This window comes from Bubalus kerabau, chromosome 4 (assembly GCF_029407905.1).
Source record: "Bubalus kerabau isolate K-KA32 ecotype Philippines breed swamp buffalo chromosome 4, PCC_UOA_SB_1v2, whole genome shotgun sequence".
Taxonomy (NCBI): domain Eukaryota; kingdom Metazoa; phylum Chordata; class Mammalia; order Artiodactyla; family Bovidae; genus Bubalus; species Bubalus kerabau.
Window position 1 is genome coordinate 41061205 of NC_073627.1, and position 25695 is coordinate 41086899.

At 42.5% G+C, this 25695-nt stretch overlaps 2 protein-coding genes and 2 non-coding genes across 9 annotated transcripts; 3 read left to right on the forward strand and 1 right to left on the reverse strand.

The window, feature by feature from the left end:
- The first annotated feature begins 810 nt into the window (after positions 1–810).
- On the forward strand, positions 811–11203 carry TSR1 (TSR1 ribosome maturation factor). Of its 2 annotated transcripts, XM_055576939.1 has the most exons (15): positions 811–967; positions 1155–1258; positions 1585–1804; positions 1923–2057; positions 2437–2861; positions 3599–3758; positions 4140–4297; positions 4552–4748; positions 5505–5667; positions 6025–6135; positions 7314–7446; positions 8561–8677; positions 9023–9163; positions 9270–9344; positions 9472–11203. In XM_055576939.1, exons 1-15 carry the CDS (start codon positions 871–873, stop codon positions 9648–9650), a joined length of 2415 nt encoding a protein of 804 aa, XP_055432914.1. In that variant the 5' UTR covers positions 811–870; the 3' UTR covers positions 9651–11203. The 2 variants fall into 2 exon arrangements, with proteins under 2 accessions (XP_055432914.1, XP_055432915.1); XM_055576940.1 differs by lacking the exon at positions 811–967 and having other exon boundaries at positions 985–1258; positions 1585–1635.
- On the forward strand, positions 6276–6369 carry LOC129651955 (small nucleolar RNA SNORD91 family). The gene has a single exon (XR_008714444.1). It is a non-coding gene; the product is annotated as a small nucleolar RNA SNORD91 family (small nucleolar RNA).
- Positions 7578–7672, forward strand: LOC129651954 (small nucleolar RNA SNORD91 family). The gene has a single exon (XR_008714443.1). It is a non-coding gene; the product is annotated as a small nucleolar RNA SNORD91 family (small nucleolar RNA).
- Positions 9885–25692, reverse strand: SRR (serine racemase). Of its 5 annotated transcripts, XM_055576941.1 has the most exons (9): positions 25564–25618; positions 25048–25171; positions 14795–14966; positions 13038–13164; positions 12752–12855; positions 11432–11551; positions 11234–11308; positions 10543–10752; positions 9885–10215 (listed from the first exon to the last, which is right to left on the reverse strand). In XM_055576941.1, exons 3-9 carry the CDS (start codon positions 14960–14962, stop codon positions 10015–10017), a joined length of 1005 nt encoding a protein of 334 aa, XP_055432916.1. In that variant the 5' UTR covers positions 14963–14966; positions 25048–25171; positions 25564–25618; the 3' UTR covers positions 9885–10014. The 5 variants fall into 5 exon arrangements, with proteins under 5 accessions (XP_055432916.1, XP_055432918.1, XP_055432917.1 ...); XM_055576943.1 differs by lacking the exon at positions 25048–25171 and having other exon boundaries at positions 25608–25679; XM_055576942.1 differs by lacking the exon at positions 25048–25171 and having other exon boundaries at positions 25564–25677.
- Positions 25693–25695: the final 3 nt, after the last annotated feature.

A 25695-nucleotide genomic window follows, 5' to 3' on the forward strand; every position in this document is an offset into this window, starting at 1 on the left:
AGCTGGCCCCATCCAGCTGGATGTTCCGTGATTCCTACACGCTCGATTTCCCGACGGGAGGGGCCGGGACCCCCGCGCCTCGAGTCTGATTACTGGGAAGCCCGTGTTGGTCCCCCGGCTGGGAGGAAGGAGGTGGCGCACCATCGTTTCTTTAAAACCCCCTGCCGGCTGGGCGCCCTCCGTTGCAAACCTTGTTGATGGAGGAGTGGGAGAGCAGCCGCCCCCGTCTGCAGAGGCGCGGCTGGGTCTGAGAGCGCCAGAGTCACCGTCAGCCGTCCCTCCTCCGAGGGGTCGCCACGACCCGTCTGGCTTTTCTCGCAGCTACATGGGACGTGGGGGCGCGGGTTGGAGTAACTGGGACCAGCGGGAACTGGCACGGAAACTGGAGGTGAGACAAGCGCCTTCAGCACGATTTGCCTGGTAGGCTTAAGCAGCCCCACCTGGGAACTGAAGGCGACAAACGGTGGCCCAAAGTGACAAAGAACACCTGCTGCTCCCAACCGAGGAGCGGCGTGCACAAAGATAGCTGAGAGGAGGGGCTTAGCCCTCTATCGCACAAATGGAGAATCTTCCTAAGTGATGCAACATGATAGCGCAAAAAAAATCAAAACTCAAGGAAGCATATCGGCCCTCCGAAATTGAAAGCCCAAGGCTCGAGCCCGCATCCGGTGTTTTCAAGTCCCCCAAAGCAGACCACCAGCCTGGGAAAAGTTTACGTGGAGGTTTCGCCTAGAGGCTTGTGTAAATGAACCTCGCGAGAGATCGCGAAGAGCCCCGCCCCACCAGGAGAGGACACGCCCCCGAGGCGGGGACCGGAAGCGATCTATTCAGCCCGGAAGTAGTGGTGACTCGGTACACGTGAACGGCAGCATGGCGGCCCATCGCTCTGGCCCGCTTAAGCAGCAGAATAAAGCGCATAAAGGCGGGCGGCATCGGGGTCGAGGGTCCGCGCAGCGAGACGGCAAGGGTAAGAAGGTAGGGTTGGAGGAAGAAGAGCTGTTTAATCGATATTAACTGCTTTTCTTCGTGCCCAGAATGAGTTCCTGATTCCAGCCTGGACCCCGCGCAAAGGGTCTAAGGAGGGCAGACAGGGGTCCCCTTTCTTGACCTGCTAGTGCTTTGCGCAAAATCAGAAAGGTCTGATATCCTTCCAGGCCGTCTAGCACCGAAAACCCTAAGCAAGAAGGTGAGAAAAGATCTCAGCAGGGTGGACCAGAGGCATCGCGCCAGCCAGCTCCGAAAGCAGAAGAAGGAGGCGGTGAGAGGACTGGGGGTTAGGGGATTGGTGTGGCTTCACAACCTTTCTAGGCGGGTAATGCCTCGAACTAGAAAATGTGACCCTGGGAAGGGCTCAGAGATGGAAGATAACTCTAGAGCACGTGTCAGGTGTGCAGGCCCAGACTCAAGCTATAGCTTTCTTCGCTTTGTGCCTACCTTCTGCCCACCTCTTTGGCATACGTGACACCTTTTAACAAGAGAGATGCTGGTTTGGAGGCTGAGGATGGGCCTCTGTACTGTTGGAAATGCAATACTGGAATAGAGTATTGAAACATTGAGGTGTTCTCTGATGCTTTCTTTCCTCAGGTTTTGGCAGAAAAGAGACAGCTTGGCAGCAAGGATGGCCCTCCTCATCAGGTACTGGTGGTGCCCCTGCACAACAGGATTTCCCTGCCAGAGGCCTTTCAGCTGCTTCAGGATAGGGACACTGGAACTGTACACTTGAATGAATGGGGAAGCACCCATAGCTTTATGCTATTATGCCCCCGCTTGAAACATCGGTGGTTTTTCACATCAGCAAGGCCAGGTTAGAGTATGCAACAATATTTCCTATCATTATGTTTTGAGCATTAATGGTAATACTTTGTAAGTAAAATGTCCTGATGTCAACCACCTTTTCCTACTGACTTTGTCTTTTATTCCAGGGGATCTGCACACTGTGTTAGACATGGCTAAAGTGGCTGATACCATCCTGTTCCTCCTTGATCCACTAGAAGGCTGGGATAGCACCGGGGATTACTGCCTTTCTTGCCTGTTTGCTCAGGGCCTTCCCACCTATAGTAAGTGAGTTGGAAGTATTGCAGGCCAAGAAAGGAAGTGAGTTAGCATTTATTGTTCACCTCTAATTTGCCAGATACTACGTCTAATGCTTGATATTTTTTGGGGGGTTGTACTAGTATGTGTGGCCTTAATTTGGTCCATTATTTACAAGTCATATATCCAGGTGCCTTTTTATTTCTGGACTGCCAGTTGCCCAGAGAAAGGAGAAGATTATGAAGTTTGGTTTTATTGTGAAATTTCTTTAGGGTAACTTGATTGTTGGGTTGCCCAGTGATCTCTGGGCTCACAACTAAACTATTAGCTTGTTTGTGAACTGCAGAGGGGGATTTTCATTTAGTGAAGCAACAAGTCATGAAACCTTTTCTCTTTTGCTTACAGCGTTAGCTGTCCAAGGGATTTCTAGCCTCCCGCCGAAGAAACAAATAGATGCCAGAAAAAAGCTAAGTAAAGCAGTGGAGAAGCGCTTTCCTGAGGACAAACTCCTCCTGTTAGATACTCAGCAGGAGGCAGGGATGCTGCTCAGGCAGTTGGCTAACCAAAAACAGCGGCATCTTGCCTTTCGAGATCGGCGTGCCTATCTGTTTGCTCATGCTGCTGAGTTTGTGCCTAGTGAAGAGAGTGACTTGGTGGGCACCTTGAAGATCTCAGGCTATGTTCGTGGGCAGGCTCTGAATGTAAATAGCGTGCTGCATATCATTGGACATGGTGATTTCCAGATGAAGCAGATAGATGCCCCTGTGGACCCTTTCCCTTTAAATCCGAGAGTGATCAAATCCTCAAAGGACTCAGGCACAGTAATGGAGGTAAGATTGGTGTTCTTAAAAACTATGTCTTGTACATTGATGGATGAGAACTAATTAATGTCAGAGAACGTGGTATGGCTACACACTTGGACAAATATCCTAGTCCCTGGAGGTAATGGTGAAATAAGGCAATAGTCAACTACAAATAAGTTGATGTGTCAAATATTTATTCAGTGCTTTGTAGATGCTGTGCATAGCAATTGGCTCTGAGTCTATAGATAGACACAGATGTAGTCTCTCTCCTTAGATAACTTAATTAGGTCAGAAAAATGGCAAACACCTGTGAAATAAAGATTGAGAAAGTATGGTTGAGCTACATACCGCAGTGGAAGTGAGGAAAAGACTGGCAAGATTCACGGAAGAGATTGACTTGTGCCAGGTACTGAGAAGGATGAGTGTGTTTTATGAGTTGAAAAGAGATGGAAGAATATCTCAGCAAATAGAGACAACATGAGCCTAGGCAAAGTGATAGATCAAAGGGTTTTTTTTGAACTCTGAGGATAACAGTGGCTGGGAATAATAAACAGGTAGGCATGGGATCAGATTATGAAAGGCTTCAAGAGCTCAGCAGACTTATAGATTTAGAATGCTAGGAAATAGAACTATTTGAAAAATCCTGACAAGTTTTGGCTTTCTATTCTATTTGAGGACTATGCTCTTCTAGATCTTCTAATTATGTTAGATTTAGTAGATTTTTGGTTAACACTTAATTGACTGTCGACTGTTGGGGTTTTCAGATTTGTGCTGCAGATGCTGTAGCTGATATGGAGGAAGACCTGAAGGTTCTAATGAAGGCAGACCCTGATAGACAAGAATCTTTGCAAACAGAGGTTATCCCAGATCCAATGGAGGGGGAACAGACCTGGCCCACAGAGGAGGAGCTGAGCGAGGCACATGGTTGGTGTTGGCAAACTTGAAATTCACCTGGCCTAGAATTGTGGGTTTTGTCTAACTGCTCACAGTGAGGACCTTAAAAGGTAGATGAGGCAGTACTGGAGGTCTGTCTTCTCTTACCTCCAAAGGCTGTAGTTTGCACTGAGCAAACACTGGACACAGCTTTGTTCTCTCTCTAAGAATTACTTACTGTTTTCTAATGAACGGGTAAATAAACTTCCGATTCATTGTAAGACTTGCTTGACTGTGTCAGTATTGCTAGTTCTGAGGCGGCTGAAATAAACTTGTAAGTGCCTGCCAGAGTTCCTGGTATTGGTAGCAATATATCCTGTGTCATAGAGGAGAGGAGGAGGTCTGTAACTTCACTCATGTGGGCTTTTACAGACTTACTGAAGCAAAGTTCCAAGGTAGTGAAGAAGGTTCCCAAAGGAACATCCAGTTATCAAGCTGAATGGATTCTGGATGAAGATGGTGAAAGTGGTGGGGAAGGTGATGAGTACGATGATATAGAACACGAGGATTTTATGGAAGAGGAATCTCAGGTAAGGAAATGGGCCCTTGGGCACCCTCTGTGTATAGCCCCCAGTGCAAGGCAAGGTGCGTTCCTGACCCTAAGGGGTATGTGTGGTCTGTTTCTTAGGAATAGCTTTGTAGTTGCCAGACTGAGTCTCTGTTTTATAACTCATTCTCTATTAGAGTTAATACTGGTTTGGACTGTGTATCTAGTAAATTTCAGCATAGTGGCCTTTTGTGTAAAGATGTGGGTTTCCTCAGAAACTGATCCTTCATTCTATAGGACGAGGGTAGTGAAGAGGAAGAAGAGGAGGAATGTGAAACTATGACTATAGGAGAGTCTGTACGTGATGATCTGTATGATGAGAAAGTGGATGAAGAGGCTGAGGAAAAAATGCTGGAGAAATATAAACAACAAAGACTGGAAGAGATGTTCCCAGATGAAGTAGATACCCCCCGTGATGTGGCTGCTAGAATTCGGTGAGTCAACAAGTCCAAAATCAATCAACACATTTTTATTTAAAACTTACATGGCTCAGAACTATGTCAGTGTGATATAAAAGAAGAAAAAACACATTGTTCTTCCTCCCAAAGGCTAACCTTACATAGGAAGGGAACAGACGTACAGGAAACAGTCATATATATTCACATTCTACACTGTGTAGTACAGGCTAATAATGTTACAGAAATACAATTGTGATTGATTAGCAAATGCTTCCTTTGGAGCTAAGACTCAATGAAAGTATATAACATTTGGCGATCTGGGGAAGTTTGGGTAGAACAGCGAGAACAAGAGAGTTAGGGATGAAGGTGATCTTGTCCGGTCTAAAGGTGAGTCTCACTAAAACCAGAGTTTATGCTGGTTGTTAAAGGGGTAAGGCTTTTATCAAGGACCCTGCTAGTCAGGTTAAAGAGCCACTCCCGGATATGCAGCAGGGAGTCATTGTTAATACTTTTAAGAAGCTGGGGTTTGGTACTGAAATACTTGTTACTGGCTCTTTTGGAGGGTGGTCCTGATATAGGCCATTAGGTTATTTTGAAAGGTAAGTTCCTTTAAGCTAAAGCCTTAGCCATTTTATTTATTTAATTTTTAAAAGTTAAAAAATTTTTTTCCTTTTTTTTTTTTTTTTTTTTTCATTTTAAGCCTTAGGCATTTTAAGTGAGTTGAGTGAAACAGTTAAGTAGCACCATATAAATGTCACTGTGAATTTCTTTAAAATATCCTCTGTATTCTAGATTTCAGAAATACAGAGGCCTTAAGAGCTTCCGGACATCTCCGTGGGATCCTAAGGAAAACCTCCCTCGAGATTATGCTCGGATCTTTCAGTTTCAGAACTTTATTAATACCCGGAGACGCATCTTTAAAGAGATTGAAGAAAAAGAAGTTGAAGGAGCTGAGGTATCTGCTTCCCTTTGTCCATCCCTATAATTAGCTTATTTGCCAAGGTCGTGTCTGTCCCCTCTCCCCATTCATTCTCTTGGCATGAGTACCTTAATGAGTTTTATGCTGTGTACAGCTGACTTAGAGAAGCTGCTGAATTACTGATCAGAGTGACACTGGGAACAAAGAGGTGTCAGAGATTTTAACTGGGAAAGCTTAATCTGGGTGGTTGAGGCATCTGTGCAAGGCAGTCTTGGAGGGTGAGCACTGGCTTTATCAGTGTTTGGGAGACTGTTAACATAATTGGAGAAATGCTTCATCATTATTGAGACCGTAAGAGTAACTGCTTGATCGTATTCTGCTTTCTCCTGGCAGGTTGGCTGGTATGTCACACTTCATGTCTCTGAAGTCCCTGTCTCAGTGGTTGAGCACTTCAAGCGAGGCACACCCTTGATTGCATTTTCGTTACTACCTCATGAACAGAAGGTGAGTTAGTGTCTTGTGGGAAATGGGAATTATGGCACTTTCCAACCAGTTTTGTCTGACAGCCTAATATTTTATGTGGCTTACATTTTGCTCCTTGGGATGTGAGTCTGCCTTTATGATGAGGAGTAAGGGGAGGATAACAGAGAAGTCAATGATGGTTTTACCTACATGTCTGAACCTGTCTGATGCACCTCAGTGATGTCATCTCTTTATGGTTCTGAGACTTCTCTGACCTAAGTATGTTTGTCAGATCAGACTTTAGTCAAGGATTGGCATCCATAAAAATAAAGAGGGCTTCTGCCAAGGTATGGGCTTCCCTTGTGGCTCAGCTGGTAAAGAATCCACCTGCAATGTGGGAGACCTGGGTTCAATCCTTGGGTTGGGAAGATCCCCTGGAGAAGGGAAAGGCTTCTGGAATACTGGAATACTCCAGTATTCTGGCCTGGAGAATTCCTTGCACTGTATAGTCCATGGGGTTACAAGGAGTTGGACACGACTGAGTGACTTTCACTTTCATGCCAAGGTATAGATCTTTTTTCTCTTGGTGGCCAGCAGTCATGTAGGTTGGGGTGTAAGAAAGCTCTGGCCTTTGGTCAATGTGAGTAACAGTTGAAGCAAGAAGGGTTTTGAATGAGTGTGGTTTGGCAGTGTGTGGTTAGTGAGTGACTTGTAGGCATTGATTTTGTGGTAGATGTTGAACTCTTGCATGTTACACATGGGAAGGTCAACTAGTATAGCAGGGACATGAAAGTTCTGAAAGCCAGCTTATTTTCAATTTGAATGCAAGTTATTAGTGAAGATAAAAGATGGATTTGTGTTTCATCATTTATACTACACCATAAATTAGTATAGGGCTTCCCAGGTGGCTCAGCAGTAAAGAATCTGTCTGCAGTGCAGGAAATGCGGGTTCAGTCCCTGGGTCCAGAAGATCCCCTGGAGAAGGAAATGGCAACCCACTCCAGGATTCTTGCCTGGAAAATCCCATGGACAGAGAAGCCTGGCAGGCTACAGTCTATGGAGTCACAAAAAGAGTTGGACACGACTTAGTGACTAAACAACAACATAAATTAGTATTGTCAGCTCTTACGGTAAACCCAGTCTGCTGGTTTGGTTTGCCTTCTTTTACTTTGGGTGTTCTACTCCTGATATGAAGTTCTGTTTCTTTACTTGGTCCCCAGATGTCAGTACTTAATATGGTGGTGAGCCGGCACCCTGGCAACACTGAACCCGTGAAAGCTAAAGAGGAGCTGATCTTCCACTGTGGATTCAGGCGCTTCCGAGCCTCACCTTTATTCTCTCAGCACACTGCAGGTAAGCAGCAGGGAAGTTTGTGGGTTTTTGTTCATCTTACTGTCTTTTAGGGGACTGTGATTTTGCGGTAGGGGGTGGGAGTGTGAGAGGATGGGGATGGGGTGTGCAGAATACAGCATTTCAAACTTTGGTTTAGGAGCCAATGATGTTTCCATTCAAAATGTCTGAACCTGTCTGAAGCATCCCAGTGATGCACACTCTGTGTGGTGCTGAGGCTCCTGTGCCATGAGTATTTGCTGCAGAGTCAGTGTTGAATAGGGATCAGCAGCTTTCAAGTAATGATGTGTCATGGAACTCTTGGCATCTGATGTCCCAGTGGGTGAAGTCTAGGGGGTGGCCCACAGTTGGATAAAGCAGAGGTGTATGGCTTCTGAGATCTTGAGGTTAGATGAGAGTTTGGACAGTGATGACCAGGGATACTCCTAAGACAAAAAATGATTGTCCTCTTACAGTCTTTAGAGTGGGAAGATATTTGCAGTATGTCGGGGCTTCTGAACGTTACCCACACTCTCAGCCCCCAGCGCTGGCCAGAGGAAGGTGAGAAAAGGCAGTATTAATGGATGCTCTGGATAATTTCTTTGCTCACCAACCATTCGGTCTAAATGAGGGATTGATATTGCCCTTTTATTTCCCTATAACTTTCAGTATTAATTTAAAAAAATGTATTGTCTATATCTGTTTTTGTGCTTTAGTGAGAATTGAGTAATGAGAAGAGAGACTCAATGGCCACAAAGCCTAAAATACTTACTCTGATTATAGAAAATGTTTGCCAATCCTTGCTCAAGATTAAGAGCTGTTGAATTAGTGTTTTTCTGTAAAGCACTGATTCTTAAATGAGGTAGGGTGATACTATCAGGATCACCTGGAGAACTTTTTCAAACCCCAAAATACAGTTCAAGCTTCAAGACTCTGCCTCCTGCTTTGAAAAATCACTGCTAGGACAGGGTTGTATTTTTCAGTTGTACAGAGGCCAGAAAATGCTTGGAGAACTAGTAGGATAAAGAAACATTGGTTGCTTTAGTTAAAGAGTTCCAGGGATACAGCTTTTGCACAGGCCTCTGGATTACCTATTGTTTCTCAAAATATGTTCTGGTTTTTATTCTTTTAATGGCAGCGGATAAACATAAATTTCAGAGGTTCCTGACTGCAGACACAGCCCTGGTGGTGACAGTATATGCCCCGATCACTTTTCCTCCTGCATCTGTGCTGCTTTTCAGACAGAACAGCAATGGTAAGTTGAGTTCACAGAGGTGAATAGGCCTGCAGGTCCTTAATAAGATTAACTGGTCTCTGTATTTAAATTTGGGAGTCAAATGGTAACAAAAAAGGTAATGATGTTTTTTTAAATTATCCCAATTTCAGGATGACAAGTGGGGTTTTATCTTGCTTGCTGTTTAGGATAGATTCTGAGGACAGGCCCAGCAGGAATATCAGTGATCTTGGCCATGAACCCAGGAGGGCCACAGAGTATATCCGCACTGGGTTTCCCAAGATCTCTCATAGGTCTTTAAATAGACTGGACAATAAGTGAAGGCTTTGACCAAAAGCCTCCTGCTGCTCTGCTTTTGCCCCCCAGGAATGCACAGCCTCATTGCCACAGGCCATCTCTTGTCAGTGGATCCAGACAGGATGGTCATCAAGAGAGTTGTTCTGAGTGGTCATCCTTTCAAAATTTTTACTAAGACGGCAGTGGTGCGTTACATGTTTTTCAACAGAGGTAGGTGTGACAGAGGGGATCCAGTTGCCTTTGTGAGATGAAGGTTGGGTTTATACATTATGGATAGGTGTTTCATCCTGGTTTTCTCTGTGTCTCTTTATCTTAGAGGATGTACTGTGGTTTAAACCTGTGGAACTGAGAACAAAATGGGGCCGCAGGGGCCACATCAAGGAGCCTTTAGGTAAGAGAATGTGTGATTTGGGAGCTTGTGTAGACTTCCCCAGTGCTGTTAAATGACCATTGGGTTAAGAGACCACTGCTTTAAAGTTTTCTATTAATATGACCAACTCATTCTGTTTTCATTCTAGGTACTCATGGTCACATGAAGTGCAGTTTTGATGGGAAGCTAAAATCTCAGGACACAGTACTGATGAATCTTTATAAGAGAGTTTTCCCCAAGTGGACTTATGATCCATATGTACCAGAACCAGTCCCCTGGGTGAAAAGTGAGATTTCTTCAACACTGCCTGAAGTGGACATGGAGTAATGGATTCAGTGGGATTCTGTCTCACTGCTGCTAGTGAGCAGTCTAGGGATGGGAGCCTGTAGGTTGTGATTGCCCAGTTTGTGCTTTCTACTTAAGCCTACTTAAGGGCTCCTGCTCCTTTGTGCAGAAGACTTTTCTTGGCTTTGAGAAGGTGTCTCAGTTAAGTATGGATGTTTTTCTAGTTCAACTTAGTCCAAAAACATTAAATCTTACTGAAATACACATTCTCCAGTAGGGTTTTGAACGCTGTTTTAGAGAGGAAGATAGGAACTTGACAATGACGAGGAGACAAAATTTCCAAGTGTCTAGATAGACACTTGAGTCCCTTTTCTTCCTTTTGCACATATTAAACAGAAACAGATTGCTAAGGAGCTGCCTTTTCATCCTGCTTCTTCACCCAAGTTAGGGAGGTTAAGTCTACATTTCCACCACTGAGCACAATACAGATGTTCTTTACTTCTGCAGGAACTGTTCGAAAATGCTGAGACAGCACAACGGCCACTCCAACACCAGCTGTAGGTTCAATAAGCAATTTCATCCTCTCCCACACCAGTTGGGTTGCATACTGTCGGTATAGAAGTAAGAATTAGTTACACGGGAAAAGGGGGAAAGAGCCTAGTTGGTTGGCCTCTATGATTAAAGGCCAAATGGGGGTGTATGCCCAGTCTGAGTATTCCTGTTTGTGATACGTTTGTGTTTGCCAGTGAAGGGCAGGGCTTTTTTCATTCTGACTTGCTTTACTGTCTCGACACTCATCTAGAGCACCCTCTCACATGTTATGAAATCACCTAGTCAAGTCCCCTTGTGGGTTAGTTGCCGTTTACAACAGGAGGGTTTTTGCCTAAGAAGTTGCTCCACTCTTTTGTTGTTTTCTTTCCTCTTGGAGCCTCACCTTAATTTCATCCTCTGTGACAGTGAAGACATCATCCACGAGGTCTCTTATAATAGGCCAGGTGTTTAAGCCAATGCTGGATTTGATACCATCTGCTATGGTTTCCGGAGGATAGGGGTTGGGGGTCAGTTCCCCTTTCAGTTTGGACTGGTAGCAGTCATCTGCATTCAAGGGTTCAGCAGCATATACCTTCACACTGGGTCTCAGAGCCTAGGAAGAGGAATATTAGATACCTTACAACTAGCCACAGCCATTTTGCCCACATGCTTGCAGTAAAACAGATGGTACAGTTAACACATCTCTGCCCAAGAGCCTTTCTTTTAATCTATGTAATGGAAATAAGGCCTTTGAGCATTTAAATTGTTTTCCACTCTGGCCTTCAGTTGCCTAGATCACAGCTGGTTCTGCTGGTGACTTGGGAAAGGAGTAGCTCCTGACCTGCACAGTAAGTTGGTGAGATGGAATTCAAAGGACTGCGAGGGTGCCACTCATTGTAACGGCTTTTGTGCTGTAAAGTTTTCATTAAGAAGAGGGCAGTGATGCATAGCAGAGCCTTCCATCTCAAGTGCCAGGGGATGATAAGAAGGAATGGCAGTTTGGGGCGAATGCTGAGCAAGTATTCACAATGTACTGTAATACAAAATAAACTTCTGTGCCTGAAGTGGGGAGTCCTCCAGAAGCTGTTTCTCACCTTCACTGTAATGGCTATTCCAGCAAGCATTCCTCCTCCTCCTACAGGTACCACCAGTGCGTCTACCAAGGGAACCTTCAGTGAAAAGAATGTAAAGTATTAAAATAGGTGTGTTAATAACCAGTTTTATATGTACATATGAAAGAACTGGTTCTTGGCCAAACATCAGCATCACTGGCAGCTAAACTAAGCTGTTACCTGGTTTAGCACTTCCATGGCAATTGTCCCTTGCCCAGCTATCACTGCAGGCTCCTGGTTGGGATGTACCATAATGCCTTCTGTTTCTTCCGCAATTCTCTTTGTAATATTTTCTCTGGACTGAAAGAGGACATTACTTTAGCTTACATTATCTGTATTTAATAGAGTCCCCAACAAGTTAGGTTCAGTCATTTAACACTTCATTGGCTGCTTTTCTCAGACTTGGTTCTGGCACTGAGGATATGACTGAACAAAATAGCCCCTGCACTCAGTGGAGTTACATTCTAATAGGGTGGGATGTAAGTAAATACATGGTATGTCTACATGCTTTGGAGGAAAATGAACAAGTCCTGTGTGTCTCCACAGAATATTCCAGGGAGAGAGGAACAGCCAAGTACAAAGACCACAGAACAGGAGTGCTTGGCTTTGAGAAACTGCTAAGTTAGTGTGGTTAGTGTGGTTGGTGTGGAGTGTTTAGGGGACGGTAAGTGGAAGATGAGATCAGCAAAGAAGTAATGGGCCAGTTCATCCAGGCCACAGGTGATTGCAAGAGCTTTTGTTTCTGGGACTTCGCTGGTGGTCCAGTGGCTGAGACTCCATGCTCCCAGTGCAGGGGACCAGGTTTCCATCCCTGGGACTTCCCTGGTGGTCCAGTGGCTGAGACTCCATGCTCCCAGTGCAGGGGACCAGGTTTCCATCCCTGGGACTTCCCTGGTGGTCCAGTGGCTGAGACTCCATGCTCCCAGTGCAGGGGACCAGGTTTCCATCCCTGGTCAGGGGACTAGATCCCACATGTTGCAACTAAAAGTTTGCATACCACAACTAAAGATCCCACGTGCCATAATGAAGACCAAACATCCTGAATGCCACAACTGAGACCCATCTCTGCCAAATATTGAAAAAATACAGTATGATTTCTTAAGTTTGTTTAAAAAAAAAAAAAAACACCACCACCACTTTGGTGTCCACTGTGTGTGAGGTGGAAAATCTTTGGAGAATTTTGGGCTGACAAGTTGCCATTTACTGATATGGGGGAGATGGGAGGTGGAACAGTGTTAAAATGCATTTAGTTTTAGGCAGTTTGAGATACCTATTAAGACACCCAATTGGGAATATACAAGTCTGGGCTAAGAGGAGTAAAGGTCAGGACTGGAGTTAGAAGTTTTAAACTAGGAGACCATAACTAGATCATCTGAGTGAGGGGCGTGCCAACATTTAAAAAGGAAACAACAAAGGAGATTGGAAGCTGCGCCCAGTGAGGTAGGGAGGTTTCATATGACTATGAACGCTGTTAAGGTGGTGCTGAACATTCTTCCTTACCTCTTCGCTCTGTTCACTGTATACTATAGAGGCTCCATAGGCTTGTATTGCCAGTTTTTTACAGTTGGGAGCTGTTTCCGGCACTATGACATAAGCAGGAATCCCTGGGAAGGAGAAACAACGTTTAGTTAGTACAAATTTAGGATAGAAATCTCTGTTCAGTTCATTTGTAATCGGGCTAGGAAATTTATTTCCATGGCTATCACCAATCTCACTGAAAGTTAAGGATACTTTTCCACTCCTCTCTGATGACCCTACTCAGGACCCTGAAAAATTAGTCAAGTACCTTCCAATCTGGCAGCAAAGGAGAGAGCCTGGCCATGGTTTCCGCTGCTGTGAGTAACAACAGCTCTGGGCTTCTCTTCTGGATGGGCAGAAATCAGGCCTCTGATTGCATTAAGGGCACCACGAATCTGGAAAAGAGGGATGGTGAATTAATCCACTTGTTTTAAATGTTTCTTTAAAAAAAAAAAAAAAAAACCACCAGCTTTAGATTTTTCTCTCCCAACACTGCACACCCAGTAAATTGTATTGGTTGTACCTCCTAAATATCTCATGTTCATCTTGGCCACTAGCTCGGTGAGGCTTAATTTCTCAACTGGGAGTTTCTGAATCTCAGCTGGTCCTGCCTCAAGGATCATTCTCATCTAATAGTTCCGCTCGATTATGAAAATTACCTTTTAAAAACATGTTACCTTTTTCATTGATTGCCTGTAAGAAAAGTACAAACTCTTGAAAAGCTGCAGCCTTGCTAATATACCTAATACGTTACTTCCTAACACGCCAGTGTCACAGCCATCTTAAGTTGCCGCTAGTTTCCTGCCAGGTTAGCTCACACCTCTATTTCTTGACGTGCCGATGCCTCTACCTGTAGTTTTTTCTCTCCCTGATCTGGCTAGAAGTATCATCCTATAAAACTTGCATCAAACATCACCTGGTTCAACCTTCTTGTTCTCCTAGGCAAAATTAGGTTCTCCATTGGCTTCCGTGTTCCTTGTTTGTATCTTTGTATCTTTTTATTTGGACTGTGCTGCATGGCTTGCAGGATCTTAGTTCCTCAACCAGGGATCCACCCTGGGCCTTTGGCAGGGAAAGCACAGGGTCCTAACCACTGGATGGCTAGGGAATTCTCTGTATCTCTGTAAGACACTTGTCATCAACCTTCTTTTGTCTTCCCCTGAAAGTATGGCTATAGGGCAAGGCCTCCAGTACATACACCTGGTATAGTTAGTGAAAATATGTGCTTGATGTGTGACAAATGAAGAACAAACCATGACAGAAGCAAAGGGCAAAAGGAAATAAAGAAGTTTTTGTATTGTTTAAAAGTTCTCAGTTAATGGGTGCCAAAAAAAGGTAAATACATGATATCCTAAAGCTACCACTTAACAGGTACTAATACTTCTCAGCACAGTCCCAAAATGTAGTTTTCAGATTATTACTTGAATGAATCTTGAAGTTCATTCTAATGAATGAAGTTCAACTAATGGTCAGAACATTCTGATAATGAAGAAACACAGAAACCTATTTTTATGCAAAGGAGAGGCCCTGACATATATTACAGAAAAAGGTTTTGTTATATGAGGGCTGAGCTAGGTTTAGACCTTTTTTATTCATAATGTATAAACACATAGCAAGTGAATGTGTAAACTTGGCTACATCCAGCGTGATCACACATGTTGCAAAGTCATGTCGCAAGGCACTGGACACGACTGAACAACACAGGTGTCCAAGTTGACAACAGTGCTCTCTGTTCTGTCATTAGAAGTTCCCCTTTTCATCCCCAAACATGTCCTAATATGGACAGTAAGCTGTATGTGATCACCTTAATTATAAGGAATTTTGAGATAGTGTAAAAGTGGCTCTCCGGAACACCATGATGCCAAGTAACCAGGACTTAAGCAAAGGAAAAATTTGACAACCCTTTCTTTAGCTATAAAAAGACATTAATTCTACCTACCTCACTGGGTGGTCAGGAGGATCATATACATTTATATGTGAAAGTGGTTTGAAAAGAAACATGACACTATCAAAAAGGATTGTTACCTTAAAAGATCCAGTTTTCTGGAAGAGTTCACATTTGAAGAAAAGATTACGTCCTGTTATTTGATTCAAAATGGAACTTGTTAGTACTGGTGTGAGGTGAATAAAATCTCGAATGTTGATATGAGCTTTTTCAACATCAGCAAAGGAGATGCAGTACTGATCACACATGGTTCTGTAACCCAAGAATAAGAAGGGGGTCAAAGCAAGCCTAGACGTATGTTTAATGAAAAGGTTTTGAAAATGCACAACAGACCCATGGAATGTACATCCCCAAGAGTGAACCATAATGTAAACTATGGACTTTGGTGGTAATGGTCTATCAATGCAGGTTCAACTGTAACAAATACACCACTCTGGTGGGGGATGTCAATAACAAGGGAGGCTATACATGTGTGTCGGAGAAGGCGATGGCACCCCACTCCAGTACTCTTGCCTGGAAAATCCCATGGATGGAGGAGCCTGGTAGGCTGCAGTCCATGGGGTCGCTAAGAGTCGGGCACGACTGAGCGACTTCACTTTCCCTTTTCACTTTCACGCATTGGAGAAGGCAATGGTAACCCACTCCAGTGTTCTTGCCTGGAGAATCCCAGGGACGGGGGAGCCTGGTGGGCTGCCGTCTATGGGGTCGCACAGAGTCGGACAGGACTGAAGCGACGCAGCAGCAGCAGCACCAGCAGCACCAGCAGCAGCAGAGGCTACTCTCTAGTTGAGGTATACAGGCTTCTCATTGCCGTGGCTTCTCTTGTTTTGGAGCACAGGCTCTAGGGCACACACGTTTCAGTAGTTGTGGCACACGGGCATTGTTGCTCCATGGCATGTGGGATCTTCCCCCACTGGGGATCAAACACGTCTCCTGCATTGGCAGATGGATTCTTTACCACTGAGACACCAGCCCTTATGTGACTTTTTAAATCACTAGTACTTCTTTTTACAAAAATACCATAGTTTTACATAACTGTTGAACATTTAAATTTTCCTTTTTTTGCTATAATAATGATGTAATGAACAGACTTGTTGCAATATATTTATTTCTATACATGGTTTGAGTAGATTCCACCAGTGGCATTTTGCATTAAAAGGCATACATACTTAAGGCATTTGACACCCACTGCTAAACTGATCAGAAGAGTTATAGATTATGTCAATTTATACCCCATCGTCACTTTCTGAGGAATGACTATTTTCCTTTACCCTTATCATTTTTATCTGTCAATTTATTGAAATATGTCTAGTAGTTTAGATTTAATTACTAGTGACTGAACATTTTTTCTGTATATTGGCCACTTATTCTTTTGTAAATCTTTAACACACTATACTGAATCATTTTCCTGTGAAATATAATACATTTATAAAAAATCAAAATTCTATTAATGCTTGGGGCTTTTCTGGATTTTGTTCCATTGATTAGACTGCCAATTCCTTTAATAGTATTACTATGTTCTTCCCTTTCTAAAATTTCTAAAATTTCTTGGCTTTTCTCATATATCAGTTCTTCCAAAAGAACTTTAGAAATCCTTTACCAAGGTTGCCAGAAATTCCATTGTACAATGTACAAATGAATTGGGGTCATAACTAACATTTCAAAATGTTGAACCTCCACATCCATTAACAATGGATGTCTTTTAATTTAGTAAAGTCCTTTTGTTTTAGGTTCCTTAGTAAAGTTATCATACTTTATTTGCTCCTTTTTTAGACCTGATTAAATTTATGCCTAAATGCAACATACTTCTGTTGCTTTTGAGAGAAGGCATTTTTTAGATTTTTAAATTGCTTACTTTAGATGATGTATATGAAAACAATTTTTATCATGTAATTCAATACTTTACCAGATTATCTTATTATATCTAATAGTTTTACAGTTTAAACAATCATGCCATCTGCAAATAATTTGCATTTACCTTATAAACATAACTCTGGTAACTTTTCAGTGACTTCATAGTTACTGGTTTATATGGATTTGCTACTGCCTCTTGAATTAATTTCAGTAATTTTTTTTTATAAAATCACTTAATTTAAAATTTATTAGTATAAAGTTGTACATATTAATATTTCTAAGTTTTCCATATCGGTCATATTCATTCAACAAATATTGAGCACCTTCTATATGTCAGATATTGTTTGATCTGGGGATACAGTATTAGAAAAGTAGACTTATTCCTCTTCTCATAAAGATTACAATGTATTGGTCAGGTGTCTTAATAAATAATCCAATTAAATATGTATTTGCCAACACTGAGGTGTTAACTTAGGGAGGAGTATTAGGATAGGATAGTATATTGAAAGGCTTTATTTTAGATCAGTGAAGGTCTGTACTGTGAAGTACAGTACAGAAGTGAATTTTAGAAGTGTATGTACAATTTTAGTGTATATAGAAGTGAATTTTAATTTTTCTGAGAATAATTAGCTTTTTTTTTGAGAAGTAAAATTAAATTATGACCTATAAGATGAATGGGCATAGTAGTGGGGAAAGTGTTTCAGGTAGAGGGAATAATAATATGTGAAAGCTTTAAGGAGGGAAAGAGCTTGGCATTTTCCAAGAACTAAAGGATCAATGTATCTGAAAATGTGATCAATGGGAAATGTGATAAAGAGATAAGAAAAGTGAAGTTGGCAGAGTCTAGATCATAAGGGACCATGACTCATGGAATTTTTTTTAAGAGTAATAAAATGCCATTGGACTTATGATTACCAGGGAGGAAAAAGAGGGAGGAGGGATAAACTGGGAAGTTGGGATGGACATATACACACTACTATATATAAACTGGGTAACTAATAAGGACCTACTTTATATAGCACAGAGAACTCGATTCAGTACTCTATAATGACCTATATGGGAAAAGAAAGGAAGAGTGGATATATTTTATGTATAAAAGATTCACTTTGCTGTACCACAGAAACACAACATTGTAAATCCACTATTCTCTTACAAAAAAAATGTCACTGGAGAATTGTGAGCAGGTGACATGTAAGAATTCATATTTATTGATATTTGGCAAAACTAATACAATTATGTAAAGTTTAAAAAAAAAATTTTAATAAAAAAAAAAAGAATTCATATTTACAAAAAGTCACTTGCTACATTACAGTGTGATGAATGAAAAGGAGGAGATAAGAGTTGGAATCAGGGAATCCAGTTATGAAATATTACAGTTGTCCATATGAAAGACAACAGGGGCTTTGATGGTGAAAGTAGAGGCAGACAAAAATAATCATTCAAGATACATTTTGGAAAAAACAACTGAAAAATGGGTGAAGGACTTGAATAGACATTTCTCCAAAAAAGATATACAAATGGCCAACAAACACATGAAAAGATGCTCAACATCTTTAATCATTAGAGAAATGCAAGCCAAAACCACAATGAGATACTACCTTATGCCTACAAGGATAGCTACTATTAAAAAATTAAAAAACAAATGGGAAAATAACAGGTGTTGGCAGGATCTAGAAAAACTGGAGTCCTTGTGCACTGTTGGTAGAAATGTAAAATGGTGCGGCTGCTGTGGAAAACATTGTGGGAGTTCCTCCCATAATTAGACAGAACTACCATATGACTCAGCAATTCTATTTCTGGGTATATACCCAAAAGAATTCAATGAAGGTCTCAAAGACATATCTGTACATCTATGTTCATAGCAGTATTATTTGCAATGGCCGAAAGGTGGACGCATCCCAAGTATTCACCAACAGATTAATGGATAAACAAAATGTGGTATATACACACAATGAAATATTATTCAGCATTAAAAAAGGAAATTCTGACTTGTGCTATAATATGGATGATACCTGGGGATATGCTAACTGAAATGTCAATCAGAAAAAGACAAATCCCATATGGTTACACGTATGTGAGGTACCTACAGTAGTCAGATTTGTAGACAGAAAATAGAATGGTGGTTGTAAGAGGCTCTGGGGAGGACAGGGGGATGGGAAGCTTCAGGGATGGGGGGATGGGTATAGCTTCAGTTTTGCAAGATGAAAAGAGTTCTGGAGATTGGTTGTACAACAATGTGAATGTACTTAACACTACTGAACTGTACACTTAAAAATGGTCATGATGGTATATTTCATGTTACATGTATTTTACAATTAAAAACACATACACACACATTTTGGAGATTATAATTAGACTTCTTGGTTACAAGTGACAGAACCCCAATTTGAACCTGACATAGGCACAAGATGGAGGCGATGAGATTTTATAGGCTCATGGAATCCAGAAAAGTTGAACCATGGAAAGGGCAGGAATATGGAGCATTAGGAACAAGTGGAACCAGGGACTTGGAGGTTTTCCAGGACTTTCTGTCTCTCACCTCTGCTGCTTTCTGCCTGTCGGCTTCATTCTTTCCACTGCAGACCAGCTGGTTCCACATGGCAGGACACGTGGCTGCTGGCAGCTCCTGCGTTTTGCATTTTATGGCTTCCACACTGGAGGGGGTTTTCTTTTTTTCTTAGTTTTAGTTAAAAAAATTCTGGGTAGGGACTCTGGTTGGCCCATCTTGGCCCAGGACCAGTGGCCAAGAGTATGAGATCATTTAAGACAACACCATGCAATAGTTAGAAGTATTTACAGAAACATGAAAAAGAAACAATGATTTCTAGAACACAATATCAAATATGTATGTTTAAAATACATAGATACACAAAACAATATTACATATTATTCAAAGATACATGTATTTTCAAAGGACATATATCAAACACATTAGAGTGGCTTCTGAAGAGGGAAGGAACACGAATGGGAACTGGAATGTAGGAAAAAAAGAAAAAAAAGAAAGGCCTTGTTGATGATGTGAACCAAACAGTATGACTGCCTGAAATCTGTACACCTGAGGGAAAAATAGGAGCAAAGTTCAGTTCAGTTCAGCTCAGTCGCTCATCGTGTCCGACTCTTTGCTACCCCATGAATCGCAGCATGCCAGGCCTCCCTGTCCATCACCAACTCCCGGAGTTCACTCAGACTCACATCCATCAAGTCAGTGATGCCATCCAGCCATCTCATCCTCTGTCGTCCCCTTCTCCGCCTTGCCCCCAATCCCTCCCAGCATCATAGTCTTTTCTAATGAGTCAACTCTTCACATGAGGTGGCCAAAGTACTGGAGTTTCAGCTTCAGCATCATTCCCTCCAAAGAAATCCCAGGGCTGATCTCCTTGCAGTCCAAGGGACTCTCAAGAGTCTTCTCCAACACCACAGTTCAAAAGCATCAATTCTTCGGCGCTCAGCTTTCTTCACAGTCCAACTCTCACATCCATACATGACCACAGGAAAAACCATAGCCTTGACTAAACGGACCTTTGTTGGCAAAGTAACGTCTCTGCTTTTCAATATGCTGTCTAGGTTGGTCATAAGTTTTCTTCCAAGGAGTAAGAGTCTTTTAATTTCATGGCTGCAGTCACCATCTGCAGTGATTTTGGAGCCCAGAAAAATAAAGTCTGACACTGTTTCCACTGTTTCCCCATCTATTTCCCATGAAGTGATGGGACCAGATGCCATGATCTTCGTTTTCTGAATGCTGAGCTTTAAGCCAACATTCACTCTCCACTTTCACTTTCATCAAGAGGCTTTTGAGTTCCTCTTCACTTTCTGCCATAAGGGTGGTGTCATCTGCATATCTAAGGTTATTGATATTTCTCCCAGCAATCTTGATTCCAGCTTGTGCTTCTTTCAGCCCAGCATTTCTCATGATGTACTCTGCATATAAGTTAAATAAGCAGGGTGACAATATACAGCCTTGACGTACTCCTTTTCCTATTTGGAACCAGTCTGTTGTTCCATGTCCAGTTCTAACTGTTGCTTCCTGACCTGCATATAGGTTTCTCAAGAGGCAGGTCAGGTGGTCTGGCATTCCCATCTCTTTCAGAGATTCGGGGTGGGCGCCGGAGGGCCTAGAGGAGCTATTCCATGTTCAAGGTCGGGAGGGGTGGCGGTGAGGAGATACTCCTCATCCAAGGTAAGGAGCAGCGGCTGCGCTTTGCTGGAGCAGCCGTGAAGAGATACCTCACGTCCAAGGTAAGACAAACCCAAGTAAGATGGTAGGTGTTGCAAGAGGGCATCAGAGGGCAGACATACTGAAACCATAATCATAGAAAACTAGTCAATCTAATCACACTAGGACCACAGGCTTGTCTAACTCAATGAAACTAAGCCATGCCCTGTGGGGCCACCCAAGACAGGTAGGCATGGTGGAGAGGTCTGACACAATGTGGTCCACTAGAGAAGGGAATGGCAAACCACTTCAGTATGCTTGCCTTGAGAACCCCATGAACAGTATGAAAAGGCAAAATGATAGGATACTGAAAGAGGAACTCCCCAGGTCAGTAGGTGCCCAATATGCTACTGGAGATCAGTGGAGAAATAACTCCAGAAAGAATGAAGGGATGGAGCCAAAGCAAAAACAATACCCAGTTGTGGATGTGACTGGTGATAGAAGCAAGGTCCGATGCTGTAAAGAGCAATATTGCATAGGAACCTGGAATGTCAGGTCCATGAATCAAGGCAAATTGAAGTGGTCAAACAGGAGACGGCAAGAGTGAATGTCGACATTCTAGGAATCAGCGAACTACAATGGACTGGAATGGGTGAATTTAACTCAGAGGACCATTACATCTACTACTGCGGGCAGGAATCCCTTAGAAGAAATGGAGTAGCTATCATGGTCAACAAAAGAGTCCGAAATGCAGTACTTGGATGCAATCTCAAAAACGACAGAATGATCTCTGTTCGTTTCCAAGGCAAACCATTCAATATCACAGTAATCCAAGTCTATGCCCCAACCAGTAACTCTGAAGAAGCTGAAGTTGAACGGTTCTATGAAGACCTATAAGACCTTTTAGAACTAACACCCAAAAAAGATGTCATTTTCATTATAGGGGACTGGAATGCAAAAGTAGAAAGTCAAGAAACACCTGGAATAACAGGCAAATTTGGCCTTGGAATACGGAATGAAGTAGGGCAAAGACTAATAGAGTTTTGCCAAGAAAATGCACTGGTCATAACAAACACCCTCTTCCAACAACACAAGAGAAGACTCTACACATGGACATCACCAGATGGTCAACACCGAAATCAGACTGATTATATTCTTTGCAGCCAAAGATGGAGAAGCTCTATACAGTCAACAAAAACAAGACCAGGAGCTGACTGTGGCTCAGATCATGAACTCCTTATTTCCAAATTCAGACTTAAATTGAAGAAAGTAGGGAAAACCACTAGACCATTCAGGTATGACCTAAATCAAATCCCTTATGATTATACAGTGGAAGTGAGAAATAGATTTAAAGGACTAGATCTGATAGGTAGAGTGCCTGATGAACTATGGATGGAGGTTTGTGACACTGTACAGGAGACAGGGATCAAGACCATCCCCATGGAAAAGAAATGCAAAAAAGCAAAATGGCTGTCTGGGGAGGCCTTACAAATAGCTGTGAAAAGAAGAGAAGCGAAAAGCAAAGGAGAAAAGGAAAGATATAAGCATCTGAATGCAAACTTCTGAAGAAGAGCAAGAAGAGATAAGAAAGCCTTCCTCAGCGATCAATGCAAAGAAATGGAGGAAACAACAGAATGGGAAAGACTAGAGATCTCTTCAAGAAAATTAGAGATACCAAGGGAACATTTCATGCAAAGATGGGCTCGATAAAGGACAGAAATGGTATGGACCTAACAGAAGCAGAAAATATTAAGAAGAGGTGGCAAGAATACACAGAAGAACTATACAAAAAAAATCTTCACGACCAAGATAATCACGATGGTGTGATCCCTCACCTAGAGACAGACATCCTGGAATGTTAAGTCAAGTGGGCCTTAGAAAGCATCACTACGAACAAAGCTAGTGGAGGTGATGGAATTCCAGTTGAGCTATTTCAAATCCTGAAAGATGATGCTGTGAAAGTGCTGCACTCAATATGACAGCAAATGTGGAAAACTCAGCAGTGGCCACAGGACTGGAAAAGGTCAGTTTTCATTCCAATCCCAAAGAAAGGCAATGCCAAAGAATGCTCAAACTATTGCACAGGTGCACTCATCTCACACGCTAGTAAAGTAATGCTCAAAATTCTCCCAGCCAGGCTTAAGCAATACGTCAACCGTGAACTTCCAGGTGTTCAAGCTGGTTTTAGAAAACGCAGAGGAACCATAGATCAAATTGCCAACATCGGCTGGATCATGGAAAAAGCAAGAGAGTTCCAGAAAAACATCTATTTCTGCTTTATTGACTATGCCAAAGCCTTTGACTGTGTGGATCACAATAAACTGTAGGAGCAAAGGGAAGGAGTAAAAGAGAAAAGAAAGGAAAAAACAAAATAGAAAAAGGAAAAGACAAACTACTATCATTGAGAGTAAGGGGCAGTTTTTAAGAGAAAGAAAGGGAAACTACTGAAGTTATGAACTCCATACATGTCCACTACAGAGATAGAAAAGACGTATCTTGATATTGGATTGAACAGGGTTACTGAGGGAGAGGGAGGTATCAAGGATAACTTCTGGGTTTTGACTTAGATGGTGGTATAATTTACGGAGATATTGGAAAAGACTCTGATGCTGGGAGGGATTGGGGGCAGGAGAAGGGGACGACAGAGGATGAGATGGCTTGATGGCATCACTGACTCGATGGATGCTGAGTCTGAGTGAACTCCGGGAGTTGGTGATGGACATGGAGGCCTGGCATGCTGCGATTCCTGGGGTCACAGAGTCGGACACAACTGAGCGACTGAAATGAACTGAAGGCTGGTAAAGGAACATTTTAGGAGGAAAATCAGAAATCTGATGAGTTAAGTTTGCACTTCCTATGAAGCATTTGATAGGATGTCTTTTGAATTTTTAAAAATTTTTGCCAGAAATGTGTCTATTATATAATGTCTATTTTATTTCTGAAGAATGAGTGCTTTGATTTACCAAGTGTTATTCTTTTTCCTTAATTTATGATTTTATCTTTATTTCTTCCTTCTATTTTTATTTTCTAACTTTATTGAATATGTAGCTTATTACTTATTTATTAATTTATTTGGCCACACTACATGGCTTGTGAGATCTTAGTTCCCTGACAAGGGATTGAACATGGGCTATCGGCAGTGAGAGCAAGGAATCCTAAACACTGGACTGCCAGGGAATTCCCAAGATAACCATCTTAAAAAGTCTGGTATGTATCCTTCCACATCCTTTTTGATATATATAGAAACTTATATTTACAATAAATGGTTTTGCTGCTCTCAGACCCATACTCTGTATCTTGCTCTGCAATTGGTTTAAAAAAAATACATCTTAAATATATTAGCACATATTTTAATTCTTTAAACTCAGCTTTTATTGTGATACAGGTATAAATATGGCTGTCTTTTCATTTATTTTTACCTGGTATTTCATTAACCCTTTAAATTTGAGAGTTGAAATTAACTTTTAAATTCAAAATTTCTACCAAATTAGTAAATTTTCTTCTGAACTCATATTTGATTCTTAGTTTTCTGGATCCATTCTCCATGTCTCCTTCATCTCTCAATGTGTGTGTGTTCGGTCGGACTCTTTGTGTCCCCTGGGGTGTAACTCACCAGGCTCCCTGTCCATGGAATTTTCCAGGCAAGAATATTGGAGTGGGTTACCATTTTCTACTCCAGGGGATATTCCCGACCAGGGATTGAACCTGAATCTCCTGTGCCTCCTGCACTGGCAGGCGGATTCTTTACCACTGAGCCACCTTTCTATTACATTTCCCCTCTGACTTCTAGTAAATTTTTTTGAGCTGGTTTTAACTTTTGGCATATCTCACCTGCAGTTCACTGAAAGGGTTGCATTAATTTGGCGATCATGTTTATCCTAGGGAAGCTCTGTTCACACTTTTCATCTTTAAAAAAAAAACTGTTCCAACATTCTGTCCAATTTCACTGTGATGACGAATTAGTTTTAAACATTTTTTCCTATTCCTTTCATGTTTTTAAAGCCTGCCATGCCATTTGCTCTGTCCACGCCAGTCATTCCTCTTCTTTTGCTGTCTACTGACTTTTTCCATCTGTTTAGCCTTCTGGAGGGGAAGGGCCTGCCACCTAATAGTAACTGAGTAAGTTGTCAGACTGTTCACATCTTTTATGCCCACTCAGTTTAAGGAGTAATTAGTAACTATTCTTTGATGGTATAGAGGTCCAGTAGGCTGTGTGCCACTGGGAAGGAGCAAGAGGTGGAGGAAAGCAGCCTGCTCAGGAATAAACAGTGAAGTACCAGTTACATTTTAAAGATGAAAAAAGAACAAAAACAAAAAGAAATCAACCTGAGATCCAGCAAAGTCAAGTGATTTTTCCAAAACTTCAGTGATACAGCAAATTCCCGAATCGCCTCATCACACCTCCTGACTTATTTCCACACAACCCTTCCCTCAGCAAGAGCCATCTATACTGTATTAAAAAAAAAAAAAAAAAAAGGAAGTTTGGGATATAAATTGCCGTAAAGGAAAAGACTTTTGAGTCTCTGGTCATTATCCAGTGTGTCATCCTGGGTAATTTGCTATGGTCCTGACATTCAGTTCCATCACCTTTAAAAAAAGGGAGGGGGTGGGGGCACAATAGTAACTACCCTCCAAGATCTTGAAGGTCCCAAAGTAAAAGCCCGATGCACCAGTCCGGGCCTGTGGCGAAGAGACCCTGGCCTAAGATGAATGGAGAAGGCCCGGGCAGACTCCGAGCCCCATGCCGGCACCGGTGTCCTCGACGGCCACCACGACAGCAAAAGCAGTCACCGCCGCGAACGCTCGCCTCGCTCGGCCTGACTCGGCCGGGCCTGACCTCACCTCACAACCCCGGCGCCGCGCCTCCAACTCCAGCCTCAGCTCACCTTCCTGACCACACCTCTGCGCACGCGCGGCGCCCGTCGGCCCCGCCCGGCTGTTTCCCTCTGGAGCGACCGAGCGTGCGTTCGGCGC